Raw genomic sequence first — 20,246 nt, 5'->3', positions numbered from 1 at the left:
TCCTCTGCACACGAGCATGGCTGAAAACACAGAAGTGCGACTTGTATGTCACACATGGATATAGATTGGCTAGTTTAGAAGCCTGGCTGCTGTTTATGGAAATTGCCAGCATACAGTTCTGCTTCCTGTTCTTGCAGACCAGTATGACATTTGGCTCAGTTGAGCCTCTGTCATGGGTTGCCACACAAACATTGTCTGGTGCTGTCATTTCCTGGCAATGAACAACTATTCCACATTGCCTCAAGATGCCCTCACAGTGTCCCTCTTATGGCAGCAGAACCAGTCCTCAAAAGGCAACTATGTGGCTACAGCATTGTTGTGGAGAAAATAGGCAGGAACAAAGCCAGTGTGGTTTACTGGAAAGCACACCAAATACAGTCCTAGGAACATGGCTACACTCTGTTGACAGTAGAGGAACTGGCACCTCTCCCACTCACCATTTAGTTGTGACAACCATTCACGTATCTTCCTGTGCCTTCCCTACCTGACACCGTGAGGTGGGGAAGGTGGCAGCAGTTGGCTCTTCTTTTCCATAATCACTGACTAGCCCTGCCGCATAGCACTGTCAACTGGACAATTCCACACACCCTTAGTAACCCAGCTAATAGCTGTCTTTCTAGATTTTGTTTTTTGCACTGATGTGCACTGTGTTCTTGGCCATAGCCCTAACTTTACATGCTTCAATTTCCCCATTCTTTAAAGGAATTTAATAGTGAGCAACCCAAGTTAAATTCTGCATCCTTAGAACAGATCGTGTTATATCAGTGAAAAATAGATTTCATCATATGTACAGCAAGAATAATTAACTTACTACCTTAGTAATCCATCAAGTATCCAACTAATATTTACTTAATGTCTGTTCTGTATATGTCATGGTACTACAGACTCATTTGGAAGTTTTAACAAATTATATATTGCTCAGAAATTTGTATCTGAAAAGCTAAAAACAATAGTTATTTCATATTTTAAATGACAAATACTTATTCAGTACTTGGGACTTTTTTTTTGCGACGGAGTTTCGCTCTTGTTACCCAGGCTGGAGTGCAATGGCGCGATCTCGGCTCACCGCAACCTCTGCCTCCTGGGTTCAGGCAATTCTCCTGTCTCAGCCTCCTGAGTAGCTGGGATTACAGGCACGTGCCACCATACCCAGCTAACTTTTTGTATTTTTAGTAGAGACGGGGTTTCACCATGTTGACCAGGATGGTCTCGATCTCTTGACCTCGTGATTCACCCGCCTCGGCCTCCCAAAGTGCTGGGATTACAGGCTTGAGCCACCGCGCCCGGCCTGGGACTTTTTAAATAATAGAAATTTAAATGCAACAGAGGGATAAAAAGAGATAAATTCCCTTCAGACATCAGGTTTTATGAAGACTAGATATAATGTTAGTAATAAATGGATGTGGAGTTTCCTTACTGGAAAATACTACTTAGGCCAGGCTCCATGGCTCATACCTGTACTCCCACCACTTTGGGAGGCTGAGGCAGGAGGATCTCTTGAGCCCAAGAGTTCGAGACCAGCCTGGGCAACGTAGTGAAAACACATCTCTACAAAAATTTTAAAATCAGCCAGGTGTGGTGGCATGCACCTGTAGTTCCAACTACTCTGGAGGCTGAGGTGGATCGCTTGAGCCCAGGAGTTCAAGGCTGCATGTGCTACGACTGCACCACTGCACTCCAGCCCAGGTGGTAGAGTGAGTGTCTCAAAAAAGAAGAAAAAAAAAGACTATAATCATCATCATTCCTTACACAATACAAAACATTACCCTGACACAAAAATGTTATAGAAAGCCTAACTGATCTTCATATGGTTACTTGTAGGATCTCAGACCTTTCAAATAGTCATTAAAATTTTTTATTTATTTGAAATAGTCATTTTTGATCCCCAGAAGGAAGAAATCACAAATTAAAAAAGAGGCTTAAGGCTCAGATCTGTAGATTACTTGCTCAGGAACCCGAGGACAGACAGCTGGTGGGGTGGCGGGGGGCGACTGCAGACTGACTTGAGGTTTCTGGAGTTTGGGCTGCTTACATGTACCGGGTGAGACACCTTCAAACTCCAGGGTCGCCACGGCACAACCTTTCCAAAAGACTGCCTTCTAGGTACAGTGTGTCTTTATTATTTTTTGTAACTTTTCTTTATCTACTGGCATCCCCATGGGGCCCCTTTCTCTCCCCAACTTTCCCTTGTGTGTGAAATAAAGACAACAGAATCTATAACTTCCCAGGCCTTGAAAATTCCATTTCTGCACATACTGCTACGGCTAAACGATTTCTGAATTTTGTGTTGTTATCCTCTCAGCAAGGAGTTTCATTTGCCAAGCATTTTAAAGGCAGAGAAAGCAATTCTGTGGGCCGATACATTTGTGTTTAAGAGACACAGATATCTCTTGATAATCTTCCTCTCTCCACACTGGTGGCTTTTGAATTGTTCAGGATTTTAGAAATACCGTAATCTCAGCCTATTAAATATTAAGGGACTCCTTCGGATTCCCTAAGCCTTAAAGTTAGGTTATGCAAATCTGTCCGAGTGTGTTTCCATGGTGCAGAATAAAAGTTACGGTAGGGTTTTTTGAAGCAGCAGGACTGTAAGCGTCATTCCTGTCACTGCCTTTCACAAGAGCCCACTTGCTGTGAAATATTTTGAAAACAGAGCTAAAGTGGAGATAACGCAGAGCACAAACAGGCGGAAATAAGAATAAACCGTGCGTGGCTAGCAGAAACCGGAGGCTGGCTGTTTCTGGAGAAGCGAACGCTCTGTAAACCTGGCGGAAAAACCACGCGGGCCATTGTTTGGGGACCTCTTGGGAGTCGTTTCCTTGCCCCCTCGGGATGGGGGGGCTCCTCCAGGCCAAGGAAGCGGCCCCCCAAAACCTCTTCCGGGACTGCAGCTTCTCTCCCCACACCCCCGGGCAGCAGGGCCTTCTCGGGCCACAATTCTCCGCGACCCAAAAATAACTACACAGATGTGAGGAAAAGGGCCAAAGCCCACGGTACAGGGCGGTGCTTAATTACAGTCTTATCGCTTTCGGCCAGGACGCTCGAAACCTAACCTAGCGCCAGCCTTTTATAGCCGGTCCCTCGAGCCCCGCCCTAGCAACTTCTCCTAGCAACGCCTCGCCCGGTGCTCGGCCGTCTTATCGGCCTCCGCCAGGCCTTTCCTGTTCCCTTCCCCCAGCCCCCGCCGCCCTGCCGCCCTGCCGCCCTGCCGCTCTTACCGCCCTGCCGCCCTGTCGCCCGGCTCACGTGACCAGCCGCAGGGGAGGGGAAGGGCGAACGGCAGCGTGAGGGGCGGGGCGCTGGAAGACGCAGTGCGCGTCATCAAGATGCGCCGGGCGAGTTGCGGCGTCTGGTGTCTCAGGGAGGCTGGAGGTTCGAAGATTCAGTAACATGGCGGAGGCCGCGGCGCTTGTGTGGATTCGGGGCCCCGGCTTTGGGTGCAAGGCGGTACGGTGTGCCTCGGCTCAGTGCACCGTCTGGGATTTTATCCACCGGCACTGTCAAGATCAGGTGAGGATTTCAGTTGCTGTTAGGACGGAGAAAGAGGCGGACAAGTAGCAGCGCTGGGTACGGAGTAGGTCTGTCAAGCGGGGTATGTCTGTTCTCTGGGATTTTCACTTGTTAAGGCTGAGATTTCCTTAGTGTTAAGGTGCTTCGAACTGTTACTGAGACCTTTCTTTGCTGTTGTTTTGTGGTGGTGGTTGTTTTGCCTCCCCACCAAGAGGGAGGAAAAAAAATCCTGTTACAGTTACTTAGTCCCGCCCACAGTTACAAATGCTTTGTTTCTTTCTTTATCCGTAAATCTGATGGTCTTCGGGAGTTGAGCCAGCTGATTTTTAAGGCTCAAGTCTTCACCTTCTTACGATGGTTATGTGACGTGTATTTTGTCCACTAATCACACAGCTTTATTAGCTCCAGCCTAGAGAAATACGTATGTCAACACCCAGGACAAAGGATTATTGGGGAGGAAAATTGATTCTTCTGGTCACTGGTTGTGGCCAAGCATTCACACGTGTGGCCTGTTGAGGGCCTGAGTTCTAAGGGCCTGTTACGTAGAAGTGTTCGTTAATCATTTAATGGTCTCATTTGTCCATGCGTATTCGTGAAAACCTATCAGGGACTTTCAAAGTTACGTAGGAGCTTTTACTTAACTCTCAAGCTTTTACCAGGTATAAGATATTAAACCTGTTCAGTTGTCAAAAGAATGTAGTGGTTTCCCTGAATCTAATTTTATTTTGGCACTTGAACTAGAACTCTGTTCTTTTCGCACCTCATCCGTGCTTTCCTCGGCTATTTCCTCTGCTTGCTATTTATAAGCTTAACAAATGTTAACACTGCAGTCTAAACCAAAATTTCAAGAGACTTGGATCGATTCCGTGAAGAAGCAGTGTGTGTTTGCAAATAATACGGGTTTTTACTTTCTATGTTTTCTTTCCTGCTCTGTAATCCAGTCTAAAACCTGTAAGCACAGCTATTTTTGACCATGAAAATAATTGCATTCTAATTCCTTTGAAAATAACTGTTGACTCATGAGTACAACATTCAGACTTGCTGACAATTGATCCAAAGCGAAACCAGAAAAAATAGGATCTTAATCGTGAGGTGTGTTGGAAATAAGAATTTTCAAAATCAGAAGCAAGAAATATGAGTTCAGTGGCTCATGCCTGTAATTCCAGTATTTTGAAAGGTCAAGGAGGGCAGATCACCTGAGGTCAGAAGTTTGAGACCAGCTTGGTCAACATGGTGAAACCCTGTCTCTACTAAAAATACACAAAAATTAGCTAGGCGTGGCAGCAGACACCTGTAATCCCAGCTGCTTGGGAGGCTGAGGTAGGAAAATCGTTTGACCCTGATAGATGGAGGCTGTAGTGAGCTGAGATTGTGCTGTTGCACTGTAACCTGGGTGACAGAGCAAGACTCTCAAAAAAATTACTATATGTACATACACATGCACATACACATGTGTATGTGTACATATGCATGCATCTACACATGAATATGCGTATGCACACATACATGTGTACACGTGCACATGTGCACGCACGTGTACATACACATGTACACACCTATACGTGCACACATGCACACGTGTGCAGACACGCACGTGCACATGGACATGCATGTACACATGTACATGTGCACAGGTGTACATGTGTGTGCATTGTGCATGTGCACGTGTGTGTATGCATACAGGTGTGTACATGTGTACACGTGTCCATGTCCATGTACATATACATGTACATATGTGAGTGGATTCAGTCAGAAACTTAAGAAACATGACCATAGCAAATAAGAATAGAAACACAAAAGGTATTTGATGAGATACTGGAACAAATAAGAATAGCTCAAGTTCACACCTGTGCTTTTAAAAGCAAAACTATTCTGACACATGATGAAGTTAGTGTTAACTCCCACTGAGGAAATAAAAATCTGTCCTGCTTTTCATCAGGTTGGGATAAGAGATACAGATAAAGCCAGCTGCAAAATTTTTTGTTTCTCTTTTTGTTTCCCCACACCTACACTGATGTACAGCTGCAGAGTTAACAGCAAATGGTAATATGTCATAATGACCCCATGAAGGTCTAATGCTTTCTTATTGACTGAGAAACCTTGGTCTCAGAAATAATAGACTATAAGAAACTGTGCTGTTTGAAATTCTCTCAGTAAGAGTGAATCCTCCCACTCTTTCCTTGTAGAGAAGCATTCTTGATTTCCAACCCAAGTCAGAACTTCCCATTAAGAATTTCTGGACACAGTTTTCCACATTTATCTTAAATTTGTAGTTTCCAAGGAAAGAGGAGCCTTCACAATACGAATCTGATGTTGACACTTTTCGTATACAGTCCTGCTTTATTTTGAGGCTGTTTAAACACTACTTGATGTAAATTTCACCTCAACTCCACCCTGTGCCCAAATCTGATAATGACACTTCTTTCTTTGTGTTGGTTAGATACCCAATACTCCTGGTGTGCAGTTTCCCTCATTGCAGTGAATCAATAAGTTTGACAGGTTTATCTCTGATAGCCTTACACTGATTGTGCTAAAACACACATGATACTTTGTTTTGAAGCACTTTACAATGCACAAATGGTTAAAAACAGTTAAACTGAGTCCACGTTTCTTATCCTTTTTTCTGCTCGTGACTTCATCAAATCTTTTTTTTTTTTTTTTTTGAGACAGAGTTTCGCTCTTCTTACCCAGGCTGGAGTGCAATGGCGCGATCTCAGCTCGCTGCAACCTCCGCCTCCTGGGTTCAGGCAATTCTCCTGCCTCAGCCTCCTGAGTAGCTGGGATTACAGGCACGCGCCACCACACCCAGCTAATGTTTTGTATTTTTAGTAGAGACGGGGTTTCACCATGTTGACCAGGATGGTCTTGATCTCTTGACCTCGTGATCCACCCGCCTTGGCCTCCCAAAGTGCTGGGATTACAGGCGTGAGCCACCGCGCCCGGCCTACTTCATCAAATCTTAAGTAGAAAATGCAATTTTGTTGATCAGTTTTGTTTAATAAGCCATCCTGTTTGGAAATGAAGTATACATCATTCCATGGTGTATACTTTCTGCCTTCTAATTAATGTATTTTAAAGTTATTTAGAAATACCATACTCGTTAGACATACAAAAGTCTTCTAATATGTAAACATTAAACAGATACAAAATGTATTACATATCTCGGGCCGGGTGCTATGGCTCAAGCCTGTAATCCCAGCACTTTGGGAGGCCGAGGTGGGTGGATCACAAGGTCAAGAGATCGAGACCATCCTGGTCAACACGGTGAAACCCCGTCTCTACTAAAAATACAAAAAATTAGCTGGGCATGGTTGCACGTGCCTGTAATCCCAGCTACTCAGGAGGCTGAGGCGGGAGAATTGCCTGAACCCAGGAGGTGGAGGTTGCGGTGAGCCGAGACCGCACCATTGCACTCCAGCCTGGGTAACAAGAGCAAAACTCCGTCTCAAAAAAAAAAAAATGTATTACATATCTCATTTAATGTTTACAACAGCTCTTTAAGGTAGATGGTATTTTAAAGACAAGAAAAGTCCTTCATGTTACCTCATTGCAGACAGCCTGAGCTCCCTTGCTTCTCTCTCCCGCCATTATATTTGCCTGGGAAACCCCAAACAAGATAAATCCGACTCTTCACCTGTTCTACTCAGGCATCTGGGCAGGGACTGTAGAAGAGAACTATAATCACATCTCAGTCTCCATACATCCACCAACCTGGTGCTGCTTGGTAATTCTGTATTTCCTTGGTTCAGAGTGGACTTTTACTGGGTTACAGGACTGCTGACAGTATTGATTCATGTGGGCCTTGGGGCAGCTACACAGAATCAGGGGCTGCCCAGAATCTTAATGTGTCTTCAGCAACTTTGCTCATTTTTGCTCATTTTTCATGTTTTTATGTCTCCCATGGTATACTTATATTGATGTATTAAAAATCATACTGTAGCCAGGCACAGTGGCTCATGCCCATAATCCCAGTACTTTGGGAAGCTGAGGCAGGTGGATCACATGAGGTCAGGAGTTTGAGACCAGGCTGGCCAACATAGTGAAACCTCATCTCTACTAAAAATATGAAAAATTAGCTGGGCATGGTGGCGGGCGCCTGTAATCCCAGCTACTAGGGAGGCTGAGGCAGGAGAATTGCTTGAACCCAGGAGATGGTGGTTGCAGTGAATTGAGATTATGCCATTGCACTCTAGCCTGGGCAACAAGAGTGAAACTCTGTCTTAAAAAAAAAACAAACACCATATGCTTGACTCCTTCCTTCTCTTCTTTTTATTCCTACCTGCACTTTTGAGGATGTATATTGTCAGTTTTAAATTTGAGGACTATTTTTGATGTTCGATTTAATCTTACCTGTTTAGGAAAGTCAGAAAATGGGACTGCTACAGTTATTAAATCTGAGTCCTGTATAGTCTCTACCTTGACTCAGATTACCTATTAGAGAATAAGAGGCAGTTTTTGTTTTCACCAAAAAGATGGAAGTTTTTTCTGTATGTGATGATTAGGTAATGTAGGGAAAAAATTATACCCAGAATACATCATGTGAAATGATGTGTTTTTTTTTGGGACGGAGTCTTGTTCTGTCACCAGGCTGGAGTGCAGTGTCACGTTCTTGGCTCACTGAAACCTGCGACTCCCTGGTTCAAGTGATTCTCCTGCCTCAGCCTCTGGAGTAACTGGGATTACAGGCATGTGCCACCATGCCCAACTAGTTTTTGTATTTTTAGTAGAGACACGGTTTACCATGTTGGCTAGGATGGTCTCGATCTCCTGACTTTGTGATCCACCCACCTCGACCTTCCAGAGTACTGGGATTGCAGGTGTGAGCCAGTGCGTCCGGCCAACTTTTCTTCTAGTAGTTTACATTTTCAATTCAATAAATATTAATTTAACACCGTGTACTTGTAACCAGAGTAACAAAAAGACAGCTAGGTCCCTTCTTGTAACAAACTTGTATTGTCTCATAAAAGGCATTAAAAAACCAAATTTGTCTCTAGGATGTTCCAGTGGAATACTACTTCGTAAAATGCAATGGAGCACTCATTAACACCAATGACACAGTGCAGCATGGAGCCGTGTATAGTTTGGAACCCAGACTTTGTGGTGGAAAAGGAGGTAGGATGTGGACATTAACTACTTAGTTGTAGCACATTTACAGTCTTTATTTTTATTTATTTATTTTCCTGTTCTGCTGCTGACATTTGCTGTCTTTAGCCGTGGTACTTAATTAACAAACTTCTTGGTCTCTTTAGTATGCCAACATTGTTTTTCCTTATGAATTCTTTCATTTACTTAACCTAATTTTGGATATTTTCTCTTATATTCTTATTTCTTTTTTTTTTCTTTTTGAGACACCATCTTGTTCTGTCACCCAGGCTGGAGTACAGTGGTGCGATCACAGCTCTCTGCATCCTTGAACTCCTGAACTCAAGCAATACTCCCACCTCAGTCTCCCTAGTAGCTGGGATTACAGGTGCACACCACCATGCCCAGCTAACTTTCGTATTCTTTGTAGAGATGAGGGTTTGCCTTGTTGCCCACACTTTTATTCTTGTTGAGAAAGAAACATTGCATGATACAATTTGCACTTTCACTAGCTGGATAGCTCTTAGGGAACCTAGGCTCTAAAACTTTGGGGAAAAGTTAGATAAAGAGAGACGGCCATTATTCTGTTCAATTTGCTGAATAAATGTATTTTTTTTAAATCTCCTTCCACTTTAATTAAGAGTTTGTCTTGTTATTGTAGTTCCAAAGGAAGTCTAAAGTTAACTTGAGGAAACACAATTGTTTATAGGCTGAGGCAGATTAAAGTTTTGGTTGTATTAATACAACTACGAAGAAGAAAAGAAGAGTGAAAACAATATAAACAGTTCTTGGTATTTTTCCTAAGGCACTAACGTGTGATCCCTAAGCTTTCTCAAAATCTACAGTGACTTGGTTTGGTTTTCAGAGTGCTGACGTATCAGACTATATTCAGCTGTTGGAAATTGTATCATTAAGAATGAAGCATGGGCTGGGCGCAGTGGCTCACACCTGTAATCCCAGCACTTTGGGAGGCCAAGGCAGGCAGATCACCTGGGTCAGGAGTTGGAGACCAGCCTGGCCAATGTGGCAAAACCCCATCTCTACTAAAGATACAAAAATTAGCCAGGTGTGCTGTTGCATGCCTGTAATCTCAGCTGCTCAGGAGGCTAAGGCATGATAACCACTTGAACCTAGGAGGTGGAGGTTGCAGTGAGCTGAGATTGTGCCACTGCACTATAGCCTGGGCAACACGGTGAAACTCTATCTCAAAAAAAGAAGAATGAAGTAAGTGGCCAGGCATGGTGGCTCATGTCTGTAATCCCAACACTTTGAGACTCCAAAGTAGGAGGGTTCTTTGAACCCAGGAGTTTGAAAACAGCCTGGGCAAGACGGTAAGATTTTGGTTTCTACAAAAACAAACAAACAAAATAGTACATTAGCACATACCTGTAATCCTAGCAACTTGGGAGGCTGAGGATCCATTGAGCCCAGGAGTTCAAGGCTGCAGTAAGTTTGATTACATCAAGCTGTTGCACTCTAGCCTAGGTGACAGAGCAAGACCCCATCTCTTAGTGGGGGGAAGAAAAAGAATGAAGCATGTCATATCAGTCAGTGAGAGCTTAAAATTGCCTTTCCTTTTAAACTCATTGAAGTCTCAGTATATACTTTTTAAGTTCTTAATTTGGGAATCTGGGAATTTCTGTCATTGGGTGAAGCTTTTTAAATAGTCCAGCCGTATAGATACTATACCTGTATGCAAATAACTGACACAAGGATAAATAATTAGGTTTGGGGAGGGCTAGGTATTTTATCTCAGAACTATAAAATGAAAGGCAAAAGGCATGAGGTTGAATCAGTCTTTTTACTTTTGCTGCCTGAATTAGAATCTTGATGTTCATCTTTTCTTAGAAAAAGAGAGAGATCATTGTTAACCTTGTGATACAGATTGTTTTCACAAATTCGGCTTGTATTCATCCTTGAACACATTTTAACCTGCTTTCTCCAAATACATCTGCTCAGGTTTTGGATCTATGCTTCGAGCACTTGGTGCTCAGATTGAGAAGACAACCAATCGAGAAGCTTGCCGGGATCTCAGTGGAAGGAGACTACGAGATGTCAATCATGAAAAAGCGTAAGATGTCCACCTTTTTTTTTTTTTTTAAGAGTGACACATACTTTCCTATCAGTAGTGATTATACATATGCCGTGCATATTGGCAATGGAAACTTAAAATATTTACATCCGAATTTATTATCAGATTTAACCTCTTCTGTAATTTAATAATTATCTTTGAGATTTAGTTCAAACCAGTACCATAGGCCAGTAGTAAGCATGGCCCACTTTTCTAAGAGAATATCCCAATATAAACAAGTGCATTAATTCATCAGGGACATTTTATATATAAAAGCATATATGTAATATATCTGTTCAGTAACATCTCTTCCTCCCTCATCCCCAGAATGGCTGAATGGGTAAAACAACAAGCCGAGCGAGAGGCTGAAAAGGAGCAGAAGCGGCTGGAGCGACTGCAACGGAAGCTTCTAGAACCCAAACACTGCTTCACCAGCCCTGACTACCAGCAGCAGTGCCATGAGATGGCTGAGCGTCTGGAGGATTCCGTCCTCAAAGGTGAGAATGAGGATTCCTTAGTATGTTCAGCTGGCACCCTTGAAGCCAGCTGTTCCAAACTGCTCTATGCTACATATAAAGAGCAGTTCTTAAGCTTTTTTTAGGTTATAGATGTCTGAGAATCTGATGAAAACTTTGGAACTTTTATCCCTTTAAATGAACACAGTATATTTTTTTAAAAAGAACGTATACCCACGCAACATTTGGCATATTTAACCCCTGAATTACATGGAGCCATGGGCCCCAGGTAAGAACATTTTTTGTGTTTGTGTTTAGAGATAAGCTAAGTCTTCAGAAGATGTCTAGACCTCAGAGAATTTGCTGCCAGTTTTAGGTCAGTTTTTAATGTGAGTGATTCTCATTAACTTTTGTTTTTAGCATCCAAAGCATTATGGCAGGCCTAGTATGGGAACAATTGAATAAGAAACAATCTTTTCCATCAAAAAGGGTATGATATGACAGGAAAAAGACAAACGTATGCAAATAACTGACACAGGGATAAATAATTAGGTTTGGGGAGAGCTAGGGATGAACCTGTCATCCTCAAAGTTACAAATTGCAATGATGCTTTAAGAATCTGCTCCTAGACCAGAATGATTATTATTTTAAATCTGTGTAAATTTGCAATTAACTGCATAAAATGTTGGTATCTTAAGAAATTTAAATCTGGAGTTGTAGATTGCAGCTCTTTTTGCAATCCGTGTTATTTGTAATTTCTTTTTTTTTTTTTTTGAAATGGAGTTTTGCTCTCGTTACCCAGGCTGGAGGGCAATGGCACGATCTCGGCTCACCGCAACCTCCGCCTCCTGGGTTCAGGCAATTCTCCCGCCTCAGCCTCCTGAGTAGCTGGGATTACAGGCATGCGCTACCATGCCCAGCTAATTTTTTGTATTTTTAGTAGAGACGGGGTTTCACCATGTTGACCAGGACGGTTTCGATCTCTTGACCTCATGATCCACCCGCCTCGGCCACCCAAAGTGCTGGGATTACAGGCGTGAGTCACAGCGCCCGGCCCTGTAATCTCTTTAAACTCAGTCCGTATAATAGAAACTGGATTGTTAACGTTTCTGGTTAGGTATGCAGGCTGCCTCCAGCAAGATGGTTTCAGCAGAAATCAATGAGAATCGGAAACGGCAATGGCCTACCAAATCTAAAACAGACAGAGGAGCTGGCATGGGGAAGAAGAGATGCTTCTGGTAAGTGTTTCACTTTTGTTCCCAACTGATTTTTGAGGACTGACATGAGACATTTCCTCCTTGTTTATCTGGCATAAACACATTTTTATGTAATGTTTATTGGGAGCTCAGAAAATTTCCAGAGTGCTTCAAGCTTTAGGTTTCAGTGATTGTCCGTCACGTTGTACATACTACTAATCGTTTCTGCTGTGAATGCCATTGATAGAATGTAAAGGATGAATTTTTTCCTTACAGTGAAACATAAGAATAGCTTTATATTTGCATTACTTTTGTGTTGTTGAAGGAGTTTAACTTCTTAAAATTTCAGGTGGAAGCCAAGCTGTACCATCCAGGCAGTTGTTTTCTGTGTTTTTTTTGCAGTCATCATTGAGGTCTTTGGTCACTTTGCCAGACTTCTCTTTTCCACTCTCACACTTGAGGGTGAAAAGCACGGCAGTACTTTTTCGTGTCCATTCTTCAGATAGTTCTCTTTTTGCTCTAGTTGGTCCTCTGGTTACCAGTCACTTCCCTTGGGCCAGGTTCTTGAGAATAAATACAAAAGGATCTTGTTTTCTTGTTGGCATCCCCTTTGGGGATGAACAGATAATGATTAATCAAAGATCATAACACTGTGAGTTCAGCATACAATGCTGTTTGTTCTCTCTGAAATGGTAATTAAATGTTCCTGAGAGAAAGGGTGAGGACACTACCTATGGTTTGTGTTTTTTTAATGAGTTTTATTGAGGTATAATTTATATACAATAAATTCACCCTTTTTGGTTGAGTGGTTCTATGACTTTTGAAAAATAGATACTATACAGTCATGTAACCACCACAGTCTAGATAGAGAGTATTTTAATGACCTGAAATAGTTCCGACGTACCCCTTTGTAGTTAAGTCCCTTTTTCCACCTCCAGACCCTGGCAACCATTGGTCACAACCATTGGTCACCAGTGTGATGTTTGTTACTACAGTTTAGTCTTTTCTAAGATGTTAGCCTTTAGTGTCTGGCTTCTCTCACTTAATATAAAGCTTTCGAGATTCATCCATGGTAACGTATGTATCAGTAGTTCATTCCTTTTTATTACTCAGTATCATTGCATGGTATGAATGTACCACAGTTTGTTTATCCAGTCTCCATTTGGGTAATTTCTAGGTTTGAATATTATAAAGCATGGAATTTTTTTTTTTTTTGGGGGAGACAAGTTCTCACTCTGTTGCTGAGGTTGGAATACATTGGCACAATCTCGGCTCACTGAAGCCTTCACCTCACAGGCTTAAGCTATCCTCCCACCTCAACCTTCTGAGTAGCTGGGACTAGGGTGCATGCCACCACGCCTAGCTAATTTTTTTGCATTTTTTTGTGGACATGGGGTTTCGCCATGTTGCCCAGGCTGGTGTCATCCTGACTTCAAGTAATCCACTCTTCTCAGCCTCCCAAAGTGCTGGGATTACAGGCATGAGCCACTGCCTCTGGCCCAAGCATAGGATTTATAAATATATGTGTACATATGTGTATATGTGTGTATATATTATTGGGCAGTACCTCATTCTATAAAACAGAATAATTGTTCCTAGGATTTTCTTTATGTATTTTTTTCACCAATCAAGGCAAGGAGCAACACCAGAGAATTTTTTTTTTTTTTTTTTTTGAGATGAAGTCTTTTTTTTTTTTTTTTTTTTTTTGAGACGGAGTTTCGCTCTCGTTACCCAGGCTGGAGTGCAATGGTGCGATCTCGGCTCATCGCAACCTCCACCTCCTGGGTTCAGGCAATTCTCCTGCCTCAGCCTCCCGAGTAGCTGGGATTACAGGCGCGCGCCACCATGCCCAGCTAGTTTTTTGTATTTTTAGTAGAGATGGGGTTTCACCGTGTTGACCATTATGGTCTAGATCTCTTGACCTCATGATCCACCCGCCTCGGCCTCCCAAAGTGCTGGGATTACAGGCCTTGAGATGAAGTCTTACTCTCGTCACCCAGGCTGGAGTGAGTGCAGTGGTTCTATCTCGGCTCACTGCAACCTCCGCCTCCTGGGTTCAAGTGATCCTCCTGCCTCAGCTTCCTGAGTAGCTGGGATTAGGGGTGCCTGCCACCATGCTCAGCTAATTTTTGTATTTTTAGTAGAGATGGGGTTTTACCATGTTGGTCAGGTTGGTATCGAACTCCTGACCTCAGGTGATCCTCCTGCCTCAGCCTCCCAGAGTGCTGAGATTATAGGTATTGAGCCACTGCCATGCCTGGCCTTTCTTTATTTCTTTTCTTTTTCTTTTTTTTTTTTTTGAGATGGAGTCTTGTTCTTTCGCCCAGGCTGGGTGTAATGGCATGATCTCGGCTTACTGCAACCTCCAGCTCCCAGGTTTAAGCCATTCTCCTGCCTCAGCCACCCAAGTATCTGGGACTACAGGTGCATACCACCATGCCCAGCTAAGTTTTCTAATTTTAGTAGAGAGAGGGTTTCATCATGTTGGCTAGGCTAGTCTGAAACTCCTGACCTCAAGTGATTGTCCACCTCAGTCTCCCAAAGTGCTGGGATTACAGGCATGAACCACCACACCTGGCTGGATTTTCTTTATAACTATTTATTATTTTATCTAATTTCCAACCATCAAAGTTAATGTAATATGGGGTCGGGGGGAAGCTTTAAGCAAAATCAGTTTTGCTTTCAGAGATTCAGAACTTTAGAAAGGAGGTCCTTGTAGATCTTTGGGACAGTTGGGTCTAGTCTCATTGAAATTTTTTTCCCTTTTGTTTATAAGCTCTGGAATATCTTTTTCTGAAATATACCTGTTCTCCATCTCAAGCTAGCAGAGACAGATTCTGTTTCCTGGCCAAACTGTAACTCTTTGCTTTAAATAGAATATATAAATGCTGTTAAACCTTTTTGTTGCTTCTGACAGGTTGGGCATGGAGGGACTAGAGACTGTGAAAGGGTCCAGCTCTGAGAGCTCAGATGATGACAGTGAAGAAGCACTGAGCACTTCAGGAATCAGTTTCCATGCCCCAAAACATGGCAGCGATGATGTCAAGATGACAGCCAAATTTCCCAGTAGTTCTCAGAGGGCAAGAGTAGTGAATACTGACCCTGAATCACCAGAACAACTGCAGATCGCAGTGACTGACTCTGGGAGGCATATTTCAGAAGACTCATGTGCTGAGCTGGGGGAGTCCAAAGAGCACATGGAAAGCAGGATTGTGATAGAAACAGAAGAGACCCAGGAGAATAAGGCAGAGAGTAAAGAATCCATAGAAGAGGAATCCACTGGGGCTGGACTGAATGAGAAGGAGACAAAAGAAGGGACTGTTGGGAAAAGAGTTGCCGAGGTAGCACTTGAAGATAAGGAAAACATTGCCGTTGCCAAACTGCAGGAAAGTCAGCCAGGAGACACAGTAAGTTTGGGGTTGATTTCTAAAACTAAATCAATTTAATCTCCACAATAAATCATTAAAATGAAAATGTGCTTTTCCCCCTCAGCTGCTTAGTAAAAGGCTTGTTTGATTTTTTTTTTTTTTTTTTTTTTTTTGAGACAGAGTTTCGCTCTTGTTACCCAGGCTGGAGTGCAATGGCGCGATCTCAGCTCACCGCAACCTCCGCCTCCTGGGTTCAGGCAATTCTCCTGCCTCAGCCTCCTGAGTAGCTGGGATTACAGGCATGCGCCACCATGCCCAGCTAATTTTTTGTATTTTTAGTAGAGACGGGGTTTCACCATGTTGACCAGGGTGGTCTCAATCTCTTGAGCTGGTGATCCACCCGCCTCGGCAAAGTGCTGGGATTACAGGCTTGAGCCACCACGCCTGGCCTGAGGCTTGTTTGATTTTAAGGACAGATTATGGTGAAGCTTGCCTTGTTCCTCAAAGACCCTTTTTAAGCACTGGAATTTATACTATATTGCCACTAGGTGGTGTCCTTGATTTCATATTGCATCAATTGTAAGATGCATGTTTTCTACATTTTAGCATGTCTAAAATGAGATGTGTATAACATAGCTTAATTGGTATTACTTATTCCTAGTAACACATGAACAAGGGTATATTACGATACATGGCATTTTTGATTTGATGAATGTGCTCATTTTTCCTGTCACGAAATTGCTACTCAGCTTCTTGTTTCTAATGTGAGGATACAGTTTGAACAATAATTTCAGCTGACTGTGAAGACCTTTTCTATAGAAGAGGAACCTCTCCTTTTAAATGTATCATTAAATCTTAAGTACCCACAGTCAGCCTTTTAAAAAAGTCATCTTCATCTGGCTGTGGTGGCTCACGCCTGGAATCCCAGCATTTGGGAGGCTGAAATGGCAGATCACTTGCGGTCAGGAGCCCGAGACCAGCCTGGCCAGCATGGTGAAACCCTGTCTCTATTAAAAATACAAAAAACAAAATTAGTCAGTCATTGTGGTGCATGCCTATAATCCCAGCAACTCAGGAGGCAGAGGCACAAGAATCACTTGTGCCCTGGGAGACAGAGGTTGCAGTGAGGTGAGATTGCACCACTGCACTCCAGACTGGGTAACAGAGAGAGGCTGTCTCAAAAAATAATAATAAAATAAAAACGGCATTTTCATAGTACATTGTCTCAAAAAATTGGTTTTTTCACTATCTACAGTGGACTGGCTTCCAGCAAAAATCTCTGATATTCTTTAATCTAATGATTTGCTTTTTAGACTAGGCAAAACCTAAACTATTGCCTTCAATAAACACAAAACCTAACATTTGTTTAGCCAGCACCTTCCCCTATTCCAGTAAATAAGCAAAAATGCATAAATTGCCCTTTCTGGTGAGAATATTGGAATCTTTTAGGGCCTTAATTTAATTGGAATCTTTTATGCTAAGGGCCTAAACCTAAACTACTTAATTACCTTCAATAAACACAAAATATTTGTTTAGCCAGCACCTTCCCCTCCCCCAGTAAATAAGTAAAAATGCATAGATACCTTTTCTGCTAAGAATATTGGAATCTTTTATGCTAAGGACCTTAATTTGCGCCTAATAAAATCTCTGGAGTTGTAAGCCTGTAATTTTTATGTTACGTGCATTTATTAGGTAAGAGCTTTATCCTGACTGAAGTCATAGAAAAATACGGAATCATAGGATAAAACCTGACATTTTTCAATGTTAACCTGGGTTTTGTTCTTGATGTTGTTGTAATAGCTATTGTATTCATAACAACCAGGTGTGATTCTTTAAATACATATAAGTGGTGTTTTAGAATTTGGTCACAAATAAGCCAACGTTAATTCCAGAAATCTAACAAAATAGCTTTTTTTTTTTTTTTGAGACGGAGTTTCGCTCTTGTTACCCAGGCTGGAGTGCAATGGCGCGATCTCGGCTCACCGCAACCTCCGCCTCCTGGGCTCAGGCAATTCTCCTGCCTCAGCCTCCTGAGTAGCTGGGATTACAGGCACGTGCCACCATGCCCAGCTAGTTTTTTGTATTTTTAGTAGAGACGGGGTTTCACCATGTTGACCAGGATGGTCTCGATCTCTTGACCTCGTGATCCACCCGCCTCGGCCTCCCAAAGTGCTGGGATTACAGGCTTGAGCCACCGCGCCCGGCCACAAAATAGCTTTTTTAAGAAAAGAAAGATCACCTAGAGAGAGAGTGTGTTGCTCCAGAGTTCTTTAATATTTTAAAACTGTGAAAGAAAGTTCTTCTTTGAATATATTTTTCAAAACTCACCTAAAGATGAACATTTTCATTCTTTCCAAGGTATCATTAGCAGTATTTAATTTTCTCTTTTTCTGAAGACGAGAGTCTTACTCTGTCACTCAGGCTGGAGTGCAGTGGTGTGATTTCTGCATACTGCAACCTCCACCTCCCAGGTTCAAGCAGTTCTCCTGCCTCAGTCTCCTGAGTAGCTGAGACTATAGGAACACACAGCAGCACACCTGGCTAATTTTTGTATTTTTATTAGATGGAGTTTCACCGTGTTGACCAGGCTGGTTTTGAACTCCTAACCTCAAGTGTTCCGCCTGCCTTGGCCTCCCAAAGTGCTGGGATTACAGGCTAATTTTGTCTTAAAGCCTATAAAGGTACTTGGTGGGTAGAACAGTTGGAAGTCTATTGAACAGTATTTGAATTTGTTGAGGTATATAAGGGGGAACTCTGACAATTAGTCTTAATTACTTAATTAGAATAGAAAACATTAAGATTATGGAATTAATAGACAGAGGCATGGGATTCTCATTAAGCTTTTAGGAGTGCCTGATCTTTTCTGTGGGAATAGTCTGGTGTATTTTACTGTTTAGATTTTTACTGGAAAAATCAGAAAAGAACAATAATAAAAATCTGGGAATTCTGTACTTCTGTTACTGTTCTGCATGCTCGTTTCTAAATGTGTAGATGAAAAATTATATGTATTGAGAATACTTATGGAATAAAGTGGATGAATGATGATTAAAATTCAGTTGCAAGATATGGCAAATTAAATGAAAATTTCTCAAGAAATAAAATGTGGTTGACAGTTAAGAGTCTTTATTCAGAGGAAAGAGCTTGTTTTAAATATTTTATTTTTTTCCCTCAGGTTATTGGTAAGGAAACTATAGATTTATTGGCGTTCAACTCTGTTGCAGAACTGGAGTTGCTGGGTTTGGAGAAGCTCAAGTGTGAACTGATGGCTCTTGGACTGAAATGTGGGGGCACTTTACAGGAGCGGGCCGCAAGACTCTTCTCTGTCAGAGGACTGGCAAAGGAGCAAATTGACCCGGCTTTATTTGCCAAGCCTTTGAAAGGGAAGAAAAAATGAATGTCATCAGAGCTGATTCCTATTTCTCTATAGTGTCTAGCATTTATAACCTGTGTAATGTGGACTCTTGACGAGTATTCCTGTTGATATTAAAAACTAACTTTTTAGTAACCCAATTCTAACCATCCCCTTTTTCCTCGTTAGGTCTGTAGAATTAATGTCTGAAACCATCTGGGCCTTAAATTTTCTTTGTATGGTTTTCTGTAATGTATTTAATAAATATAGGGCTAATCAGATTTTTTGGTTTGATCTTGTGTCATTTAGGTAATGAATCTATCCATTTGACCCAGGTTATGAAATTTGTAGAAATAAAGTTAAATTGATTTCTTTTTTTTTCTCTTTTCCTTTCTTTTTTTTAAAGATGGGGTTTTAGGCCGGGCACAGTGGCTCATGCCTGTAATCCCAGCACTTTGGGAGGCTGAGGCAGGTGGTCAAGAGATCGAGACCATCCTGGTCAACATGGTGAAACCCCTTCTCTACTAAAAATAAATTAGCTGGGCATGGTGGTGCGTGCCTGTAATCCCAGCTATTCAGGAGGCTGAGGCAGGAGAATTGCCTGAACCCAGGAGGCGGAGGTTGCCGTGAGCTGAGATTGCACCATTGCACTCCAGCCACTCCATCTCAAAAAAAAAAAAAAAAAAAAGATGGGGTTCTACCATGTTGGCCAGGCTGGTCTCCAACTCCTGACCTCAAGCAATCCACCCGCCTTGGTCTCCCAAAGTGCTGGGATGACAGGCGTGAGCCACCGTGCCTGGCCTAAATTGATTTCTTTTCTTCATTATTTTCTTTCTTCTACTTAGCTTGGGGTTTTTTTTATCTTTTTTCTTTAGTTCCTTAAGATAAGCCTTAGGTCATTGATCTTGGATGTTATTTAAAATATATATTTAAAGCTATAAATTTTCCTTTAAGCATTACTTTAGTTGCATCTTTACAATTTTATTATGTTGTATTTTCATTATTCAGTTCTAATTATTTTCTTTTTTTTTTTTTATTTGAGACGGAATTTCGCTTTTGTCGCCCAGGCTGGAGTGCAATGATACGATCTTGGCCTGATGCAGCCTCTGCCTCCTGGGTTCAAGTGATTCTCCTGCCTCAACCTCCTGAGTAACTGGGACTACAGGCACTGGCCACCACGCCTGGCTCATTTTTGTATTTTTAGTAGAAATGGGG

At 42.3% G+C, this 20,246-nt stretch overlaps 1 protein-coding gene across 1 annotated transcript; it reads left to right on the top strand.

The window, feature by feature from the left end:
* The first annotated feature begins 3,320 nt into the window (after positions 1-3,320).
* SDE2 (SDE2 telomere maintenance homolog) lies at positions 3,321-19,312 on the top strand. The gene is made up of 7 exons (XM_003930295.4): positions 3,321-3,510; positions 8,505-8,622; positions 10,552-10,663; positions 10,991-11,160; positions 12,236-12,356; positions 15,232-15,721; positions 18,855-19,312. Exons 1-7 carry the CDS (start codon positions 3,391-3,393, stop codon positions 19,074-19,076), a joined length of 1,353 nt encoding a protein of 450 aa, XP_003930344.1. The 5' UTR covers positions 3,321-3,390; the 3' UTR covers positions 19,077-19,312.
* The last annotated feature ends 934 nt before the right edge of the window (positions 19,313-20,246 follow it).

Source organism: Saimiri boliviensis, chromosome 14 (genome assembly GCF_048565385.1).
Source record: "Saimiri boliviensis isolate mSaiBol1 chromosome 14, mSaiBol1.pri, whole genome shotgun sequence".
Classification (NCBI taxonomy): Eukaryota; Metazoa; Chordata; class Mammalia; order Primates; family Cebidae; genus Saimiri; species Saimiri boliviensis.
The sequence above is the reverse complement of the archived record's forward strand: the minus strand, read 5'-3'. Positions and strand labels throughout refer to the sequence as shown.

Excerpts from the sequence above, each read along its gene's own strand:
- SDE2 (XM_003930295.4), top strand. The coding sequence starts at position 3,391 with ATGGCGGAGGCCGCGGCGCTTGTGTGGATTCGGGGCCCCGGCTTTGGG. Across the intron at positions 3,511-8,504 it reads ACCGGCACTGTCAAGATCAG|GATGTTCCAGTGGAATACTA; the intron begins GTGAGGATTTCA and ends ATTTGTCTCTAG. Across the intron at positions 8,623-10,551 it reads ACTTTGTGGTGGAAAAGGAG|GTTTTGGATCTATGCTTCGA; the intron begins GTAGGATGTGGA and ends ACATCTGCTCAG.